The sequence below is a fragment of the Megalopta genalis genome, chromosome 3, assembly GCF_051020955.1.
Source record: "Megalopta genalis isolate 19385.01 chromosome 3, iyMegGena1_principal, whole genome shotgun sequence".
In the NCBI taxonomy this organism is placed as follows: domain Eukaryota; kingdom Metazoa; phylum Arthropoda; class Insecta; order Hymenoptera; family Halictidae; genus Megalopta; species Megalopta genalis.
The window spans coordinates 33053627-33074863 of NC_135015.1; the positions used below are offsets into that span (position 1 = coordinate 33053627).

The window sequence follows — 21237 nt, forward strand, 5'->3', positions numbered from 1 at the left end:
ACCGTTCCGCCGGATCGGCCGGTCGTTCGCCTCGGCGCAGTTGCACCTGGGGAACATATCTCCGACGGTGCATCCGACCTTGCCTTGACGTGTTTTATGGAATGCTGTAAACGGTGCATTTTCCACGTCTGGGACCGCGAAAACGATCGCAGACGCCGCAGATACGATTCTGCGATTAAACAGTCAGCACTTTGCCCGTTCGCAGCTATTATTTTTAATGCGAGCAAACATTTGCGCGAATGAGCTGCCAGAGATGGAGATAGAGAATCTCGTTAGATGCCGAGATGTCTCGCCTAATCAGCAGATTGTTTTTGCCCGGGGATCGCTTACCTTTGGTCTTTAGGCTCGGTTATAATTACGACACAGTTCGCGTTTCTTACGACGCCGTTTCGAAACGCGCTGATTGAAATTATACGAGCACCGAGTCCCCGGCAACCGCTCCATTCGCATAACACTTGCTTCACCCATCGGGCGTGAAAGAGAGATAGCTCTTACCCGCTGCTTCCGTGAGCCCGATCGAATTTCGTCCGTTTAATCGGCGATTACTTTCCCCGCTCGATAGGCTACGACCGACAGATACTAGGCTAGCAAACAGGACAAAGCGATCTCGCGTCCTTCTCGCGGCTGTCAAGCGATCCGACCACGCTCCATTGCTTTTTACTGCCGGCATCCGTGATATAATCGATCGGATTTCGCCTCGGTTTATGTAACGACGCTTCCATCGGTTTTTAGCAAAAGTAACCGAGACCATGGACCCGATTCCATTGTTCTAATCCAGGATCGTCATGCTTCAGGCTTTCACGAGGCCGTCGGCGAGGCGATCGCTCTCAGCGTCGGCACTCCTAAACATATGCAGACCCTGGGCCTAGGGAACAAGTACATCGACGAGTCTACGGCCGACATCAACTATCTGTTCACCCTGGCGATGGACAAATTGGTGATGCTGCCGTTCAGCATTGCGATGGACAGGTGGAGGTGGGACGTCTTCCGCGGTTACGTCAACAGGGAGGACTACAACTGCCACTGGCATCGACTGATGGAGCAATACGCTGGCATCAAGCCTCCGGTGCTCAGATCCGAGGACGATTTCGATCCCGGATCCAAGTACCACGTCCCAGCGAACATCCCCTACATCCGGTGAGTAGGTTCGCCCAACTATTTTCATGCTGGTCTTGATTAAGACGCCGCACGAATCGGCGTTCTCTTCGAGTACTCGAAGGAATTCCGATACTTTGCGGACACGTGGTCTAGGAGTTAGAGTTGTTTCACGCGAAGTATCCGACTTTGTGGACCGTCGATCGCATACCGAATCGTCCAGCGTGGTATTTGTGAAAACTGTGACACGGCCAGGCGGCTTCGAGGATCTCCAACACCGTCGGGAATGTGGGCAATTTGTAGGCTCAATGGAGCTATCGATCCTGCGGTATAGATCGCGATTTCACCGAGATCCTGAAATTCTATGCGCCGATCACGGACGGATGGAATGGAAGCGATGCCGTCATAAAAGGCGATTCGGCGATTCGTGACGAAAATTCTGCTCTCGAATTTCGCGCAGATCCGTGACGCAAGCAGGCTCGCGGCCCCCTGTCGCTGTTTGCCATTGGCTTAGCGAGGGAAAGAGGCTTTCTCCCGACGTCGACGAGTACGTCGAATTTTTCGGCGATAGCATCGGGTCGGATGCGTTACGTGTACGAAACGGATGAAAGTTTCCCTCTCCCCTGCGGCGCGGGCTAATTGGCGTCCAGGTTTTTGTTGCGCTAATTACGGCGGCGCGGCGCTTCCGCGTTTACGGATTCGCGAGAATCGGCGCGGTACTTTCGAATTTTCCCGGGAAGCGGCCCGGTCACGGGTGTACTCGTCGCCGTTACGCGCATCGCGGAAAGCGCGGATCGAAGATGTTATCGGCCGGTTCCGCGTTTAACGGGCAATTTGGCGAACGATCGTTACGAAACCAGACGGCGAGACTGCAGAATCACGGCCTTGATCCGATCCCGCGGAGAACCTCCGGCAGGAAAGGTACGAAGCTAAACGCGGAAGCGTCCCGTCGAACGATCTCGGGCTCCGGGGATCTGTGGAACGGGGCCCACGTGCCCTTCGGATCCGTTCAGTCGGTGGAAAGAAGAAACAGTGGTGGATTTTGCTCTTTGGTTTTATTAGAAAGAAGCGAAAGACACAATGGTACAGGGGTGCTCGCCCGGCACCGGATCTTTGTACAATACGTGTATACAGTGTTCTTAGGTACTCAGGTATCAAAAGGTATCAAAACGGTAAACTAGCATCTAATTCGCCGACCGAAGGACCGCCATCGCGGAAGAGAATCGGCGGCTGATCGTTCGTCTCACCCAGTCCCCAGTGCTGCGATTCGCGTACGATCATGCGAATAAATACGTCCTCCTGCTGCGTCAGCATCGTTCTAGGAGTACCCGTCGGGTACCCTTTAGGCAGGGTCGCGGATGCCTAATACGAGTGTTTCCCGTAACTGGATCCGCCGTAGTCGCCTCCGTCGTAACCGCCACCGCCGCCTCCGCCGCCGTGTTCGCTGTGAACGTGGACGGGTACGGGTACCTTGACCGGGTAGGGCACGGGCTTGGCGACAGGTACGGGTACCGGTTTCGCGACCGAGACGGCCACGGGTCTCTCTACCGGCACTTTGACCGCGTAGGGCACCGGTTTCTCAACCGGGACGGGTATATGCTTCTCGACCGGGTACGGGGCGGGTACCGGCACCTTGACTTCGTAGGGCACCGGCTTCTCCACGGGTACTCCGATCGGCCTCTCCACGTGGACCTTCACCGGGTAGGGCACGGGTTTCTCTACGGGCACCGGGACGTGCTTCTCGACCGGAACCGGGTACGGTTTCGGGACGTGGACCGGGTACGGTCGCTCGATGGGTACGTTCACCGGGTACGGCACCGGCTTCTCCACCGGGAACGGCTGCGGAACGTGCTCCAAGACTTTCACCGCGTAGGGAACGGGCTTCTCGATCGGGTACGGCTGCGGTACCGGCACCTTCACCGGGTACGGGATCTTCTTCTCGACCGGGTACGGCTGCGGCACGTAAACCTTGTAGGGTACCGGTCGCTCGACCGGGATCTGCACCGGGTACGGGATTTTCTTCTCGACCGGGTACGGCTGCGGTATGTGCACGGGTACTTTGACGAGCACCTTCACGGGAACGGGTATCTTCTTCTCGACCGGGTACGGCTGGGGAACGGCGACCTTCACCGGATAGGGCACCTCTTTCTCCACCGGATAGTGAACCTTCTTCTCCACCGGGTACGGTACCTTCACGCTCTTTTCGATCGTGACTACTTTGACCTTGTGGTGACCCTCGTCTCCTCCGCCACCGCCACCATCTCCGCCCCCGTAACCGCCCCCGTAACCGCCACCGTACCCGCCATCGTACCCGCCGCTCAGTTCGATACCGCCGCCACCGCCACCGTATTCCTCGCCTCCGCCATAATCGCCACCGTCGTAGCTGCCTTCCAGGCCGCTGAGACCACGTTTCTCCTGTTTCTTCTCGACTGTCGACTCGTCCTTCGAGTCCGCCGCCTTCTTGGCCTCCTTCTCGCAATGGCCCGCGGCCAGCAGGCCCAGGAACAACAGGGGAATCTGGAATCAATCGGATTAGTCGCGTCGTCTATCCAGGAATCTCTGGCTCGCACCGACTCATTCTTGTCTCTTCATTGATGCTCGATCGTTTGCCAAGCTTTCGCTTATTTAACACGTCGGTTCTAAACGGGTGTCACTAGCCTCCGACCGTGTCCTGGTCCGCTAATCAGCCGAGTACACGAAATGCCACCAGGACTCGTGACATGGGAAAGCATGGAAGATGCGATCGCTGCGAAGCCGCGGGATTTTTAACGATCGCGACTTTGACTGTGAACGCGTTTAACCGTGTCATTCGTTCGCTAACGACTCGGTGTTCGAGGCTAATCGGAAACGAATTTGCGGAGAGGTCGTCGAAAGAAATCGTCTCGAAATCCGGCGCTCGGTCTCGGTACTCACCAAAATTTTCATGTCTCTGAGGCACTCCGATATCTGGTCGAAGTCCAGACTTTACTGGATACTTCCCCCCAAGACGCCACCGACTTTATAGTCCGCGTTCCCCCGTCCGAGCGAGCCAGCCCCCCTGTGCGGTACGTTCGCGGAAAAGTGAAACACGCGCGGTGCTGCACCGCGTCTGGCCGCTCGATCAACACGCGCTCGCGACGCTGTTGCATTTTTCTGAATCCAGTGCTCGCCGTGGGCCCCGGCGATGTTGGTTCCATAACCGGACCCACTGGCGTAGACGACGCCCGAATCCTCTTCCAGGGTGAAAGGAACGCTCGCTGGCGGAAGCCGCGCGCGAGTGTTCGCGCGTCGAAGCGCGGAGAGCTCGATACGAACCGAGGCGTTGTTTCATCGATCGCCTAATAGCTCCAAATTGGGATCAGAAATCGATACACGCCTGCACCGGCAACGATAGTTACATCGCTCGCAATTCGAGAGCATCGTTGTTCCCGTTCGGGGCTGGCGCGATTTTGTTGTTGCGCGGTGTTGTAACATTGCCGGTTCGGTTATGTAAAAGCACTGCAAATTGGATTAAAGATCGATGTACGGATAATCGTTCGGAAAAGTCCACGGGGGGTGAGCGGTGGGGGGTTGTATCGTAATCCACGGAAGATTAAATTCTCGGGAAACTTCTTATGCAAGGATCTCGTAAGTTGCTTAACTCATTGCCGTACCTTGACGAGTACAACTCGTGATTTCTCGTAATAATCTGTTCTGCATGAATATTATTCGGTTCGTTTAAGTCCGAACAAAATTCTGTTCTCTTGTCGTCGGCATTTCAATGGGTTCGAATCCGAATGACATCCGTAGACTGCGGATGTTATGCATTCATAGGAAAGATAAATGAAGGAAACACAGAACAGAGTGAAGACACTAAAAGAATTTGAAAATACCGCAGCATTACTTTCACAGTACTAACATCGTTAGAAGACGAAATACATTTTTATCTCGTTTCCGTCTGATACGAGGGACGATGGCAATTTTTATCTTGCTCGAAGATCCGCAAGTCTAGCCATAAGTCACATTTTCCTTGTTGTGGGAAACAAGGTGTGTTATTCTTTACTGGACAAATTTATTATTGGGATAATTTAGATTTAATTTAGACTTACAATAAGTTCATAATTAATCTCGCTTGTCGTTTTAATAATCCTGGCATGTATAGATAATATCTAGAAGATAAGACAAGACACGAGACATAATACACGCAGACGTAAGACACGAGACAAAATGTTCGAAAATATGTGATTTACGCCATTCACGATACTAATCCACTCATGTGAGGATCCAAGTAAGTGCAGGCATACAGTAAACATTAATTTCGTTCCTCTTCTAAGAAGCTACTGCAATCGAAAAACTTTATATTTTTATCCTCGTACTGTTGCATTCAACGAAGCGTCGTTCGTTGTTAAACCTTCGGAAGACAAAAAAAAGTTGAGCAGTATCTAAGGCAGATTCTAATCGTCGAAGTATTAGGTGCAGCAGATGCTTCATTAGACAGAACATTTCGGTAGCCGACCATGAAAAATTGCAATTGCCAGGACGATTTCGAAAGATCGGTGAATTCTACGCCAGTGATTCTGAACGCGCTGTAAACGCGGGCCCCGGGACTGCTCTCTCTCTCTTTATCGCTCTCTCGCTCGACTCTTTCCATATTTCATAGTTTCTCGTCAGGACTACTGGCCCCCTCCGTATCCGGCCCTCCCCCCGGAAGGACTCGTGCGCGCGACCACGACGCGCAGTCCCAGTCCCGGGTCCTCTCGTCCGCGATCGAGAGTCCCCTGGCCCGACGAGGAGGGATAGAGTCCTTCGGGCCTACGCGACGGAGAGAGCTAGAGGAAGGAAGAGAGCGCAGGTGGGAAGGTGGAAGAAAACGAAAACCGAGGAGCGAGAGGGGGAGAGGATTGGTAGGGGGAACGCGCTCGAATATACGATCTGCCGTGTCGGATGAAGCCGCGCTCGAGATCGATCGCGCAGATCCACCGTGCAACGCGTCGATGAGCGTTAATTGCTCGCACGGATTAAGGCCCGTTTTCACCCGCTTTTCTCACAGAGTCGCTGCACGCGCTTTTTGCGGCCGGAATGTTGCACTCGAACGGTCGGCTCGGCCATAACTGTTGGCTCGACCAACCGATCGATCGTTAGCACCTGTGCCGGAGTAATTACGCCGGAGAATTCAGACTGGTGCCGTAATACGTCGGATTATGCAGATCGGCGTAATCTAGTCATTATGTTAATTATTCCGCGACTGCGTCCATTACACGCCGCACAGTGGAGAACGTGTCCGATGCATCGCGATATCGATTCGAAGGGAAGCTCGTTTACGAGTTACACCGTTCGGAAAGTTAATTGTTAGACGGGGAATTTATGCTCTTGCGTCTGGGGAATGGGATAAGCGATCGTTTAGCGATCCGAGGGATCTGTTTCGTGGACGATTATCATCGTTGCGAAGTTATTGGACGTGAGAAAGCGAACACAGTGAGAGCAGCGATCGTTCCGGCGAGCTCGCGATATTTCGATCCCCGATGAAAAGGATCCCCGCGGCAGGAACTCGTGATTTGTCGTTTCCCCCACCGATAAATAATCGGTCGCCTGCAGATCCGAGAAACCCGATCGATTCATCGTCGGTTAACACTTACTCGCGATCTCGCGATCGCGTTAAATCAGCCGGGAAGAACGGGAAACGTACGGTGAAACGAATGATTCTCGACTCTCGGATATAATCGATCGCCGGCTGCTCATCCTAAGCATCAGGGAAAGCAGAGCTGGACTCGATTTTTTTTTCCGGTCGCGTACGCAGAACGCGCGAAGAATTCTTGACCGTGAGGCTATTAATTCGAAGCCGCTTCGCGAAACGAACGAGCGGTTGTTCGCGAAACGAGCGTACGGCTCTGTGCGTCGGCTCGTGGGAAATGCACGCGCCGGCCGCTCGCTTAATCACCCGATCGGTGAGTTAATAAGGACGTGTCGGACAGGTTACCCGGGAATGTGTGCGCGCCCAGGATTTATTTTTGTCACGCGGAAACGGCGGCAGCGGCCGGCTATGATTTAGGATCGATTGATCGATAGGATGATTGCGTGTACGAACGAAGAGAATTATACCGCTTCCGATAGAGTTCTCTTAATGACCACCCCGAGTCAACAGATATATTTAACGAGTCGCGCGCGTTGCGAAACGTAAAATTTGTCTTCTCTAATGAGCGGTCTGGCTGCGTTGATCGCGCACGTTGCAAGAAATTAATAATAATTTAACCGGTAGCTGCACGAAATGAAACATTACATCCTACTTTATAAATCGTATGTCATTTCTTTATTCGGTCGTACTATCTACACAAGGACTAAGCCATTCATTCTCATGTTCCATATTTATAAAGTCAAAGAACGACAGAGCGCAGTTTCGTGAACGTTCGAAGAAGGCGATCGTCTACGATGCAAGAGATCCCGGGTTATGTTGTCCCCTATGTCCCCTCTTTTTCTACAAGATCCTACACTCCCATCGTTCAGGGATCCACAATTGTCTCTAATAAGAATCTAGATCCCTTCCTCGACGCGTCTCGCACGAGGTCTGCTGGTCGCCTTCTTATTCCGACTGCCTCCAGGCTTCTTGTTCGCAGCGGAGTCCTTCCTCTCGTAAAATCCTTGGGTACCGAGGCCGTTCCAGTCCTGGCCCAAGGACACCGGCACGTGAACCCAGTAGGGAAAAGGCTTCTCCACGGGAATGGGTACAGGCTTGGGCATGAGAACCTCGTAAGGTCGATCCACCTGGACCTTAACCGGCACAGGATAAGGTCTCTTCACTTCGACCTCGACGGGCCTTTCTACCGTGTAAGGCTCCGGCTCGATAACCTCGACCGGGACGGGTACGGGTCTTTCTATGGGCACGGGATAGGGTGTCTCTACCGGTACCTTGACTTTGACCGGGTAAGGTTTGTCTACAGGAACCGGATAAGGCTTGGCGACTTCGACGGGGTACGGTTTCGGCACGGGAACCGGGTAAGGTCGGTTCACGACGACTTTGACAGGTACAGGAACCTTCTTTTCGACTTCGTAGGGCTCCGGCACCTTCACCGGGACCTTCACCTCATAGGGCACGTGCTTGTCGACCGTGTACGGCTGGGGTATCGGCACTTTTACCTCGACCGGGATTTTCTTCTCGACGGTGTACGGCTGCGGCACCGGAACCTCCACCTTGTACGGAACAGGCCGGTCGACCTTGACCTCGTAAGGCACCTGCTTCTCCACCGTGTAGGGCTCCGGTACTTCCACCGGGACATTGACGTACACCTTGACAGGATAGGGCACCTTCTTCTCGACGGTGTAGGGCTGGGGCACAAGAACCTTCACTTCGTATGGCACGTGCCTGTACACGGGGTACGGGACCTTCTTCTCGACGGTGACAGGCACAGGAACTTTCTTCTCTATCGTGACCACCTTGGGCTTGTCCCATGGAGCCTCCGCCACCCAGTCGCTTCTAGGGTACCTCCTCCAATGTTCGTCTATCTTGCTCTTCCAACCGAACGGCTTCGCTCTGTAAAGTTTCGAGAACCTCTGCCAATCGTCCGTGTCGTCTTCTCGATCGTTCTCATCCTCGGAGGAGGATTGGCGACCGCCGAATCTCTCGTTGTACCTGGAGACGCGTTCGGGTGACTTCCGGGTGCTAGAGTACGAGTCGCGGACCGTTTTCGACTCTGTCGTCATGTTCCCACTTTCCAGGGCCTTTTCCACGGCCCTTTCCGCTACCCTTTCCGCCGCCTTCTCAACGGCCAGCTCCGCTGCCCTCTCTAGGTCCTCTTTCCGCGTCGCGGAGCAAATTGGGGCGATTGAGAGCCAGAGGAAGACGACGACGCTTGGCTGCTGATGGAAGGATAGAGAAGAAGCCGTTAATTAACAAGCTGCGGACTCTAATCTGATTCGAAGACTAGAGGAAGAAGAAATAGGATTATCAGAATTTGGAAAATTAATTAAGTCGAGGGCCGTTGACGGGTGGAAGCTGAAGGTACCAACCAAGCGCCCCATGGCGAGATGTTGCCGGACGATGGATCAAGATGCACTGAAACCAAACGGATAAGTGCACCAGGATCGTTTATATACCGTGGACAACTTTCGCCTGTCCGACCAGCTCGGATCTTTATAGGCTTGCAACGTCTAGTTCGCGACAATTATCCACGGTCAACAAAACGCTTATTGTTTCTTATGGATAACTGGCGTAGACCCCTCCACCGCGGAAACGACAACACGGACCATTCATTATTCGACTCGTAAAACAGCCTCGAAGAAACTTCTGCGTCGAACTACCGTGCTGGAGGAACTTACGGCTCTGGTCGAGCAATCGAGGGCGCATTAACGTAGCCAAATTTTGTTTCGGATTGCAATATTTTCTATAAACAATCTTCTCGTCTCTAATTTCGTTGATCTTAATCGTCGTAATTGTCTCGTAAACGTGACTCGTAAGATAAATCAATGAGAACGAGGAAAATCGAAGAATTAGTTATTGTCCTACTCTTTTATGTGCTATTGATTTTTATGCGCCAATAAGATCTCTTAGGTTTGCGCGTGTATTCCGTCCGGTAATTTGTTCAATAATCTATTTAAACTCGTCGAGTTATCACGTTTACAATGACAATTACAATTTCCCAAGTGCAGAGAGCTGGTCGATTTCAGGAGATCTCGCTGCCTTCAGGTGTTCATGAACTCAGAAAAACGGTGGACGCCAGGCAGCTATCGGTAGCCACTTGGTTCTGGTTCATTAATTTCATGAAAAGCCTGCGGAAATGGCGACGCTGTGTACGTTTGACAGATGAAAGCGAATGGCCACTTTCCATAGGCGCTCGTAAAACCGGGCTCCGCGACGAGGACGTGTTTTTCGTTGGAAACGTTTGTTCCAGAGCAGCTCGAAGCTCTTTCGTGGAACCGCGAACAAAATGTCCGTCCTCCCTCTCCCCCCTCTTTACCGCGAAGATCTTTTCCAACAGCCGACAACGCGGCACGGCCATGAAATCGCCTCACGTAGGATCGGCCGATCCAATTCTTCGTGGATCACACGAGCCATCCAGTTTCTCGTGTAAGTTCAGTGAAACCGAAACCGGTATAAAAGTTCTCTAGAGCCGTTCTGCCTTTTTCGATGGCTGCCACTTTCTTCCTAGAGTTCGCTAGTCCGGTCAGAAACTGTTACATCCAGTTCGCTGTTTTCTACTTGCACAGTGACACGGTTTCGTGGAGGAAAAAGTCGCCAGAACCAGGTTCCACCGGCAGCAGAATAAATGTATTGGATTATTAAGTAACAAACGCGATACGGGTACGCCCTTTAATAAGTACAGGAAGCTGAATTTTCGATATTCAGGTCGTGCAACCAGAAATGAGAATAGTAATTGCATTCGTTAAAAGTTGCAAGAATTTGTCGGATCGATGTTAAGAAATTTTATCACGATAATTGGCTAAATCCCAGGAAAAATAATGATAGCAACAGCAAGCGAATGCAGTGGAGAGAGCCTGAAAAACTGAGCTGCGAGAGCCCAGAGATCCGAGTGCGCTCGGAGACTCGAATGCTCGCATAGGCGGTGTCAATCAGCGCTCGGAGACTTCGATCCTCGCATAAGCGACGTCGTACGGCGCTGGCGACTTCGATGCTCGCATGGGCGACGTCGTACGGTATCTGCACTATGCGCAGAGCTTGCGTACGTTCAAGTACGTGTTCCGAAAGCACCTGTATCGCCATATAAATTATAATGGCTCGCTTATTTAAACTCGCGTTAGAAATTAAAATCGATTCGGTAAATCGCGTTCTCGAGAGCTGGAACCGATTATGTAGAAAGTCAGGATCAAGGCTGTAAGGCACGTCGCCCGATGCGTCTGTCTTTGCCAGAATCAATTACGGAACGATCTGTCGCGATGCAATTACACCGGGTTCGAGGAGAAACGTGACTGAAATGTCGCTCTCCAATTTCGCCGTGTTCGTCGGTCTAATTTGCACATATCCGGAGCGTCTGGTTTCCAGACTATCGGACGATTTTTCCTTTCGATCGATGTCCAATGTAGCGAGGAGCTTTCACGGTTCTCTCGATCGATCGTCGAGCATCGATCGGAAGGGAACGACGAATGAAATTGCGGAAAATAAGGGCTCCCCTCCGTTTCTGCGAAAAGTGAAATTTATTTCCACGTTGTACAACCTCTCGCGGAGTTCTCGCACACTAGCCCGGGAACCTCGCAGTCGATACTGGGTGCAGTTCGCTGCAATTCTCCGGAGAGACGCATTTCGCTGACGGTTACCAGCGTGGGCGCCATTCAGATGGCGTTAGTCGCTCCTTTTGGGAATAATAATTACATTCTACGGTTAAATACAGATCTAGGACAGTCTAACAAGGCCCGCAGACATCTCCAGGACACAGGGTGCAAGAACTTCTTTATCAAAATATACAAACTACATGGATAATCGACGATCGTTGCGCAGTGTCGAACATGAAACACTCTTAAAACAGTTCCGCGTTGCTATTTACATCTCCTGTAACGACCGCAGCAGCAGCAGCTCTTCTGCCATCGATCCGATCATCCCAAGATATCACGTGTTTTCCCGTCACGATCGCGCATCGATCATCGCGCGAATTCGTGGTACTCGAACGCCGACGATTCGATCGCGGCGGTTCCTTCGTGGTCGGGAATTGGAACAGCTACCTTTATGGGGAACGGTATCGGTTTTTCGACCGGGTACGCGATCGGTTTGGTCACGTGGACCGGCACCGGTCTGTCGACGGGTATCCGAACCGGCACCGGTATCGGTTTCTCCACGGAGTAGGGCACCTCCTTCTCCACTGGATAGGGCGCGGGCACCGCGACCTTCACCTTAACGGGCACGGGCTTGTCGACGGGTACAGGTACTGGTCTCGGTACCTCGACCTTGACGGGTACAGGGACCGGTTTGTCGACTGGGTAGGGCACGGGTTTCGCGATCGGGACCGGGTAGGGTTTCGGGACCGGCACAGGCACCGGATGTTCCACCTCGATCTTTAGCGGGTAGTGAACCACTTTCTCGACCGGGTACGGCTGCGAGACGTGAACGGGCACCTTCACCGGCACCGGGATCTTGCGCTCGACGGGGTACGGTTCGGGTACAGGTACCTTCACCTCGTAGTGCACCTTCTTTTCGACCGGGTACGGATCTGGGACGTAGATCTTGATCGGGACCGGACGGTCCACCGGGACCTGGACCGGATAAGGCACTTCCTTGATCACCGGCACAGGCTTCGGGATCTTGAACGGTACCTTCACGAAAACTTTGACCGGATACGGGATCTTCTTCTCGACCGGGTACGGCTGCGGGACCGGTACTTTCACGGGATAGGGAATGTTCTTGACGACCGGGTACGGGACGTTCTTGATCACCGGGTACGGTACTGCTACCTTCTTCACTACCGTCACCAGCTTGTGCACGTCTTCGTGCACGTGCTGACCTAAAAGCTGACCCTCCTGGGGGATGTCCAGGGAAAAGCCGATCTCGTGCTCCGAGATCGACGGTGCCCCGTGATTCGTATAGGATTCCAGGTGACCTACTTTGAAAGAATCGCCCTCCAGGTGACTACCGTCGACGTGGGTCTCCACGGTATCGCCATACTGGTCGCCTACAATGTCACTCGATTAACAAGTACAGTGTTAAATGGTAATTGGAAGCTCGAAGTTCCCGTACTTCTCTGAACTACGTACCACGTTTTCCAACAGGTCTCATCGATCGCTTAGCATTTCTCTGCACCGTGTCGTTAGTTTTCCTCTGCCAAGCAGCACAATGCGTTCTGCCAGGAGGCCTATGAGTTCTCGGCTTGGCAACCTGTTGGTTCTTCTTCTGTTGCGCGGCGAAACTCGACGAAGTCGCGACGACGACTGCAAGAACGACCACGATGTTTCTCTGCAACAACGATCGTTACCACAGAATCATTAACATCTTGCCTAACAACCCCTATTTTTTAAGAGCCTCCGAGGTTGCCATTGCTACCGAAACGATTTGGAATGAGCTTCGAACGATCGAGGTTGTCATTGCCACTAAAAAAATCCTGTCGAGGTTAAAGTGAACACCCTATAGACAGTCCTAGTGGTCACATCCCCTACCAAATCACTATCAATCTGCCCAAACAATGTATATTCAACGAGAACACTGCACAACGGTACACTGTCGCACGATTCCTTCGATCCATCACGACCCTGACAGCGGGAACCTACCGTGCAATTCATCTTGTCGAGCCGATTTGATCCGGGTCAAGGTCGATCCAGTCGGTTCAATTGGGATCGAACGTCGCGCAATCGAAACCGAAAGCGAGTAAATCGGCGACGAGGTGTGTCTAGCTTTTATAGCGAAGTTTCTCGTCGCTAATCCAGAGGCTGCACGCGATGCTGGCTTCTTCTGCATGGGGGGACGAGATCGCTTTCGCATCTCGTACGTGTAAAACAGTGAAACTATTCACTGTAGCCGGTGAAATAGCGCCCCTGCCTCCCGCGATCGAGGATCGTCGATCCATAAAGAGAGCGACACGCTGTTTCAGTGGCCGCGGTCATCTGTTCGCGACCTTGGAAGACGAAGTGCGCCGAGAACGAGGGCAGCGTGCTGGATCCCGATGCGAAACACGCGCGAAACGAAAGCGAAAGATCTCGAGACGCGTGTTCGCGAGTCTTCGATTTAATCGAGCGATCTCCGATTGAATCGATCGATTGTATCGTCTATTGAAATGTGTAATAATCTTCTGGAGGGTTCGACGAAAGGGAAAAGCAGCCTATTGTTGCAATTGGACGTACGTGGAATCGAGGATGGTCTACGAAATAATCGATGCGCGTCCATCTTTTTGCGGCCTCCTCACTTTCTGAACATAACAACAATTACACGACTATTAGCGTGGCTTTTTGTCCGTGCTGCGCAAAGAATAATGAAAGTGCGCAAACAACTGCAAGCGAAGATTGTCCGCTGCAATATTGTTTAAACGTCTAATTAGCATGGCGAAAATTGCATTTGAATCGCAGTGCAGCGAAGTAAGCGTAGAGTATTCGAAGCTAGCTTGATCTTGATCAAAGATTTATGATTTCAATCATCCGTTTTAAATGTTCGCTACTTGTCGGCCGTTAATGCAATCTACATTGTCTCGAGGAAGATCGGAGCGCTGCGATGCGAGCTCGCTTAAGAACAATGATCGCGCCGTTCTGTGCAACGACCGGAAATCATTACAGACTTTCACGGTCCTGAACTATGTGTACGGAAATTGTGACGCGATTGGAGCCGCGATCTCGAACGGACAGCTCGTGCCAGCAAACGTAACACCGCGGCTCCTAACGGCGGAGAAAACGACGATCGCGTTGGCGGGAACCGTTCTACTCGAATTTCCCGGGTAACACGCGATCGTTATGCTCCGTGAATGCTCAATACCGTTTCTTTTCATTGGTTTTTTGTCGGAGCAAAGATAGCTAAATGCTCGATCGTAGAGAAACGGGGTGAAGGCACGCGACGCGGTTCAGATGAGCTCGAAGATAACGAGACCGCGGCGCTGTTAACGGGCACGCTGCATAATTAGACCGATGCAGCGTGTTTTTTCGTCTTCGTTTCGGGGTCGGGACCTCGGTTTCGATTTCTGCGTGCTCGAAGACATCATTTGCAATCCTATATTCCGGTTAAGCGGCTATCGGTTCTCGGTTATCCTCAATTGATAAGACGTCGTTTCTTTTATCGTTTCAATGCCGTATCACACAGACTGTGGTAGTGCTATTTCACATAGCATTTCGGTACGCGTTCTCTTGCCGGTAGAAAGGGACATTGTAATCGGTCGTAAAATATCGAATCGACGAGCCAGTCAGATCCAAAGGCCATCAATATATTCTCACGTCGCATCTATCAATACGTTTCCCAACAGTAGGTAACTCGTTTCAGCTCTCTAGTAAAACGATGTCGCAGGGACGATTATCGTTCGGAATCTGTGTATTAATTTTGTATTCATCGGTGAAGCGTTAAAATTAATAATTTTGACATCGTGCAATTAAAGAACACGGTCGCATCGGATGTACCAACTGCCGAGGAAGTCGTACGACTGTCTTACCAACGCGCGTCGAGTGAAAGGGTCCAGCAAAACGCGCACCGCCGTCGACAAAGCGCGGCAAGATATTTAAACGAAGCAACGCGGTGTTCATTATAAATACCTCGTTGGTCGCGCGCAACTCGCTTCTTCGTCCTCTTTCGGAAACTAATTCTCCTCGAGTCGTTGGGATTTGTAAATTCGCCCCTCGCGCGCTCGAACCCTTTGAAACCGCACTTTAATTTACTCCAAATTTATTTTATATTTTATATTATTTATATCTTATATAAATTATATCTCCTTATATCTTATAATTAATATAATTATTAATTCTTATAATAATAAGATTATTATAAGATTATTAATTCTTATAATTAATAATTATATCTCCTTATTTTATATCTTCTATTTTATTTTATTTGCATCAAATTCACTGCATAGTAGCGCGGCATATCCACGGAGCAGGAATATTCTTAGCACAAGCCTAGAGATTGAAGGATAGGGAGCAGGTTACAAGTCGGTGAAACTGTGAAAATGATTCGAAGCGTCGGAATAGGGTCACAGCCGGGTCGCGAAAAGTCTCGGGAAAAGTGGAAAAGATCGAATCGGAAGCGGGTTCCCGTGTCCCGCGGCGCTCGTTTCGTCGGAGGTCTCTCTCACTTTCAGTCTCGTGGTCGCGTGCGGCCGCGAGAGGATTGCGTAACAACCGGCTCTCGGCTCGTCCAATGGACAGGCACGTAAGTCGTTCGTGAGTCAAGTGGCTTGGGCACGGCCCCGAAGTGGGTCGAAGCCGGCGCGGAACTTCACCGTGGACGAATTAACTTAGCAGCCGCGATCTTGGACACGGTCCGCCGGTCTGCGGCACCCTCCGGCGCCAGCCGGCCAGCCATTTTAACGAAGCCGATCGATAGATCCTAATGGATGCGCGGCCACGCGGCCGTGTCAGCCCTGACTTCCTCGGGAAACACGATCCCCCCTGCCCCCCTCCCCCCCGCAGGCGTGTTTCTCCTTGTTCTGCGTTTTCCCGTGGCGGCGTTGAGCAACGCCTCTTCGCACAACTCCTCGCGAGAATCGAAATCGAGGAGCGTCCACGCGGTTGCCCAACCGACGCTGCAACCAAGGTAATTGAACGGTGTTTCTCGGTTGCTAAAGTTTCCGGCGGCTCCGGAACCACGGGCCCCTGCCGTCTTTCTAAACGTTCCTCCTCTCGCAACTCCATCTTCGGTCCGAAAATGTCAGGCTGCTCCGTCCGCCGCGATCTTCAATTATTCCTCCGCGTTCCTCGCCGACCGAAACCACCGCGGCTCTCCTCCGCAATCGTCTGCGACGTTTTCGTTGCCGGGTTTCGACCGAAACGATCCCGATGGAGCCGGGAACGTTAATTAAGTTCGCGAGGGAATCCTCTTTGCGGCCGTAGAGAAAAATTGAAGAGGCGGACTTTGGGGGGATGGAATTCGGGCTCGATAGTCTCAGGGACGATAAATCAGGGATTCTGTCGCAGCGTCTCGAGTCTTCTCGTTGCAGAGGCCGGGTGTGAAATTGACCGGGAGCCTGTACCATCCATCCGTAAAACGGAATTGGGTTGAAGAGCGGCGCGGAGCCGTCGAGCCCGGCACGTCGGGACGAATTACGAGGGTACGTGGACGCGGACGCGCGGGGTGATCAAGAGCATCGATTTGGCAGGGCCGCCTTGGCAGCGGGTAGAACTGGGTCGCGGTTGCCTCGTCGGTTGCATCGGCGCGGCCGCCATCTGGGTGGACACAGGCGCGCGCGACCGAGCAGGAAACTTTCCCCGCAGAAATCGAACGAAAACGGGTTCGCCGCCGATCACTGTAATTCGCCGATCCGCGATTTCTCAAACAGCGGAATAACCGCGCGCGTCGTTGCAAGGGATCCTCTCGCAGGGCTAAGCGACGATTACCGGTCGTTTCTGGAACGCCGGCTCCTCTGAGCATCGTCATAAACCGTTTAATGATCCGCCGCCGTCGGGACGAGCCGGGCATGCGGAAAATGAAAGTGGAAATTGTTAAACAAGTCGTGACGGCATCGGGAAACGCGGAAGGTCGTCGCCGTCTTCCACGAAAATACCCGCAAAGACGGCAATCGAATTCTTTGGACTCGCGGATTCCGAAAAAACATTCCAGATAAATAAATCTGATTGCTAGACCATGGATCCTTTCGTGAAATAAAAATCGTCCACAGGTATAATATACATATATATAAGTAACTAATTATTCCTACTACCGTTTCGAATTGCAGCCGACGATCGCAACCTCAGCGAGAGCGATCGATTCGCAACAAATATTGGGAAGTATCGCGTTAACGGGTTGATATTGAGGGGTGTATCCAGAAACGGTGTTTCAAAATTACTAACATTTATATTTCGTAAAAAAAATACATATTCTGCTATGTAGATGTAGAAAAAAGTGAGATAAGCGGGGCTGTTGTTCGAGCGAAGGCCGCCAAAGCTGGACTCCACGTCTATGAGTATCTCCCTTTCGTTCCTATCGGTGGCACGCGCCGCCCGGTATCCCATGCTCGTCGGCGGACGGAGAAGATCGAGGAGGCTGGACCGGTAACGGTCCCGTCTTCCTCGGACACTCTGAATCCTCCGGAAACTGTGGTTGCGTCTAGAGATCCAGGCATAAGGATAGGGGGCGTTGGGCGGACGGACGCGTGCCACGATAACGTCCGTTCAATTCGTTCTCCTTTGCGTAACCTAGAGATCGTCGATTAGCCGGGTCTTCTGCCGTCGGATCCTCTCGCGGGCCGTCCGGCTGAAGCAACCCGGAACCGATCCGTTGCTTAATGGTAGCCATGGCCTCCGGCCCAGTCGCCGCTGTAGCCGTGATCAGGTTCGTGATGGATCGGTACCGCCACCGGAACTTTGACTGGGTAGGGGACGGGCCTCTCGACCGGGTAGGGCACGGGCTTCTCGACGTGCACCGGGTACGGTCTGTCTACGGGGACCCTGACTTCGACGGGCACGGGCCTCTCGACCGGGTAGGGTACCGGCTTCTCGACCGGGTACGGCTGTGGAACAGGTACCTTGACTGGAACGGCGTACGGCCTGTCTACCGGCACCGGGTACGGTCTGTCGACGGGTACCTTGACCGGGTAGGGAACTGGCTTCTCGACCGGGTAGGGCACTGGCTTCTCGACGTGCACTGGGTACGGTTTCGGTACGGGCACGTGGATCGGACGGTCGACCGGCACCTTGATGTGCACCAGCTTCTCGACCGGGTACGGGGCGGGTATGTGGACCGGCACCTTTACTGGCACTGGGACTGGCTTCTCGACCGGGTACGGCTGCGGCACTGGTACTTTGACCGGAACGGGGATGTGCTTCTCGACAGGGTACGGCTGCGGCACGAGCACCTTGACCGGGTACGGACGGTCGACCGGCACGTGCACCGGGTACGGCACCTTCTTCTCCACTGGGTAGGGTTGCGGAACGTGCACCGGGACCTTCACGAAGACCTTGACGGGGTACGGCTTCTCGACCGGGTACGGTTGCGGCACGGGTACCTTCACCGGGACGGGTACGGGCTTCTCGACCGGGTAAGGCACGTGTTTCTCAACGGGGTAAGGAACAGCGACGTTCTTCACCACGGTGACGGTCTTGATGTGCTCTTGGTGGCCGTGGTCGAGAATGTGGCCACCGTAGCCGCCCGATCCAGACAGACCGTAGCCGCCGTATCCGCCGCTGTACCCGCCGCCGTACCCGCCGCCGTACCCGCCGCCGTACCCGCCGACGAGTTCCACGCCTCCGTGGCCTCCGTGGCCGCCGCCGCCTCCGATGTCGTAGCCGCCGTCGTAGCTGTAACCGTAGCCGAGACCCAACAGGCCCCGCTTCTCCTGCTTCTTCGTCGCCGTGTCCGCCAACGGCGCCTCCACTTTCTCGACGGGCTTCTCAGCCTCCTCCGCCCAGGCCGCCGAAACCACCAGGGCGATCGCCGCCGTGTAGACCTGCAACGATCACCAGATAACCGTCAGACCGAGCTCGGTCAACGAAACCGAAAGGGAAACCCGAGGAAACCACGAACGCGACGCGGGGACTTTCTAGCTAAACGAATAGCCAATTTCACCCGTCGATCCTCCGAACCGATTTCGGACACTGGCCCCCCCCGTGCGGTCCTCCCCGCAGATTTAGTCACTCTGGCCCCGGACTACGTCTACTCTAATGCGATCGATCGATTCACTGTGCCCTCCCCGAGCGTCTTCGGGCCCCGGGGGCTCCCAGTAGTTTCGTACACGTCCACGTACCAGGATTCTCATTTTTGCTCTCGAGATATTCCAGGTGCGTCCAGAAGTGAACTGGATGCTGATTGCCGGCGGTTCGTCGCCTTATATACGCGGCATACTTTCGCCTTCGCCACCCGGGCCCAACTCGCGTACCCCCCACGTTACACCTCTTTGTTCGCGTCGAACGAACGACCACGATCCGCTACCACTCCCCTTTGGGGCACACCGACTCGCCCCCCACGCCTCTCGAAAACCGTCCCTCCACGCCGGACGACAACACGGTTTCGTTTCGTTTCGTTTTCTTCTTCCTACGGACGGGGCCCGACCGATGTTCCGACCGGGACTTACCTGTTACGCGGACGTCGACGATGGCCCGACGCGATGGAGTCGCTTCTTCGGTTCGACCCTGTTTTCGCGGCATGCACACGCGATTTATCCCCGAGTCCTTAAAAACGGATCGATTCGCAGGGTGTCGCCCGATGAAATTCAATGTTTCTGGCTTGGTTAGAATGAATTCGTTGATCGGGATACGCAGCCGGAAGAAGCAGAAGTTGGCACCGCGAAATCGTGGGAAGGTGCCGGAAGCTTGTAGAATTATTTAATTCGTCGAATCGTTGCGGAAGGAAGCTTCGAAGTCGCGGTAAAAGTAAACGACGCGTGAACTTAAGAGCCATAAACTGAAGAATTCCGCTAGAAATTAGAGTCTGTCGGATGGATGAGCTAGAGCACGATTTGTTTTAGAAGGAGAGTGTTCAGGAATTGTTTTAATTGTACGATCATCGCGTGCATCGGTCAGCGACACTTTCATTCGGAGACATAAAATGCGATTATCCTCGGTAACGTGCTGGACGGTCGATTCACCTGTAAATGCCTGTAAAATATCGGAACCATGATATCGTCATAAACGGCTGAAGAAGCGTCGTGAAATCGAGCCGCCGGAATTATGGACTCGCGGCGCGATTTACATTCCGCGCGGACGCGTCGGAGGAAATATTTCTCCTTTAATTCGCAAGTTATTGATGAATTTTATGGAAGCAGCTGCGTCCCTCGCAGCGCCGTTAACGATCCTGGAGTGAAAGGGAAATGTCTGGCTCGATGGTTCGCCGAGCATCCGGGATCGGTACCATCGCCGAAATTATGTTCGCGGGCGGGCGCTCGCGCGAAAGAGGACGACGATCGTCTTTTTGGTTTTCACCGGTCGTCCCTCGATCGGATCGATGCAACCGGAGAGGAGAGCCCGGCTCTACCGATCCTCTCCTCCCTTTCTCCGTCGCGTCGTTCTCCTCGTCCTTCTCCTCGAGGCAACCTCGACGGTTACGTGTTCACGTAGCGTAAGACTCTCTCGTAGGATTTATCTGCCGCCAATCTCGTGGGTGCAACCATTTACTCCCTTTCATGAGACACGCGGTCCCTACGTCACGATTTCCCTCACCCGGCACGCGGTTCCGTTTTCTTCGAGGCGGACGCCTACTTAGCCTTGCCGGTCTTTATTATGGCGAATCGCGGATGTTTTTTTGGATGCGTCTGCGATCCGGCGACACGATTATTCCAGCGCATTTACAATTTAGATCGTTTCTAAAAACAGCTAATTCATTCATCGGGCTCGTCGAATGATACCGACGGCATTTCGTCTGGCATTTTCTCTAACCTTCGTCGCATTGGTTATAGCAGGTGATTATCGTTTCTTCGAGTATATCTGGGTACTTTTTAAAAAACATCGGTCGCGGTATTTTTACCATTGAAACGTTCCCGATAGCTGTATTTTTTATTTAGGAACACTCACGGCGAAACAATTTCTAGCACGGCGAAATTTTCTATCGAATCTTTCCCGCCACGTTTTAATTGCGAGATTGGCAAATTACGTGGTAGAGGTATCGACAGAGCGCCGGGGGATCGATCGGACTAG

At 52.9% G+C, this 21237-nt stretch overlaps 5 protein-coding genes across 7 annotated transcripts in view; 1 reads left to right on the top strand and 4 right to left on the bottom strand.

Annotated features, from left to right (window-relative positions):
- Ance-3 (angiotensin-converting enzyme Ance-3) overlaps positions 1–21237 on the top strand; it is a 58716-nt gene that overhangs the window by 17945 nt on the left and 19534 nt on the right. For all 3 annotated transcript variants that reach the window (XM_076520629.1, XM_076520628.1, XM_076520627.1), the window contains exon 10: positions 795–1137. In XM_076520629.1, the coding sequence (XP_076376744.1) occupies positions 795–1137 (343 nt within the window). The remainder of the gene's footprint in view (positions 1–794; positions 1138–21237) is intronic.
- LOC143259228 (uncharacterized) lies at positions 2132–4111 on the bottom strand. Its single transcript, XM_076520654.1, has 2 exons — positions 4009–4111; positions 2132–3612 (listed from the first exon to the last, which is right to left on the bottom strand). Exons 1-2 carry the CDS (start codon positions 4018–4020, stop codon positions 2458–2460), a joined length of 1167 nt encoding a protein of 388 aa, XP_076376769.1. The 5' UTR covers positions 4021–4111; the 3' UTR covers positions 2132–2457.
- Positions 7335–9386, bottom strand: LOC143259219 (uncharacterized). Its single transcript, XM_076520639.1, has 2 exons — positions 9055–9386; positions 7335–8904 (listed from the first exon to the last, which is right to left on the bottom strand). Exons 1-2 carry the CDS (start codon positions 9064–9066, stop codon positions 7582–7584), a joined length of 1335 nt encoding a protein of 444 aa, XP_076376754.1. The 5' UTR covers positions 9067–9386; the 3' UTR covers positions 7335–7581.
- LOC143259223 (uncharacterized) lies at positions 11178–13358 on the bottom strand. The gene is made up of 3 exons (XM_076520648.1): positions 13255–13358; positions 12745–12943; positions 11178–12662 (listed from the first exon to the last, which is right to left on the bottom strand). The coding sequence occupies exons 1-3, from the start codon at positions 13264–13266 to the stop codon at positions 11638–11640; spliced, it is 1236 nt and encodes a 411-aa protein (XP_076376763.1). The 5' UTR covers positions 13267–13358; the 3' UTR covers positions 11178–11637.
- Positions 17445–19452, bottom strand: LOC143259227 (uncharacterized). Its single transcript, XM_076520653.1, has 2 exons — positions 19353–19452; positions 17445–19055 (listed from the first exon to the last, which is right to left on the bottom strand). Exons 1-2 carry the CDS (start codon positions 19362–19364, stop codon positions 17892–17894), a joined length of 1176 nt encoding a protein of 391 aa, XP_076376768.1. The 5' UTR covers positions 19365–19452; the 3' UTR covers positions 17445–17891.

Excerpts from the sequence above, each read along its gene's own strand:
- LOC143259223 (XM_076520648.1), bottom strand. Across the intron at positions 12,663-12,744 it reads GAGACCTGTTGGAAAACGTG|GCGACCAGTATGGCGATACC; the intron begins GTACGTAGTTCA and ends GTGACATTGTAG.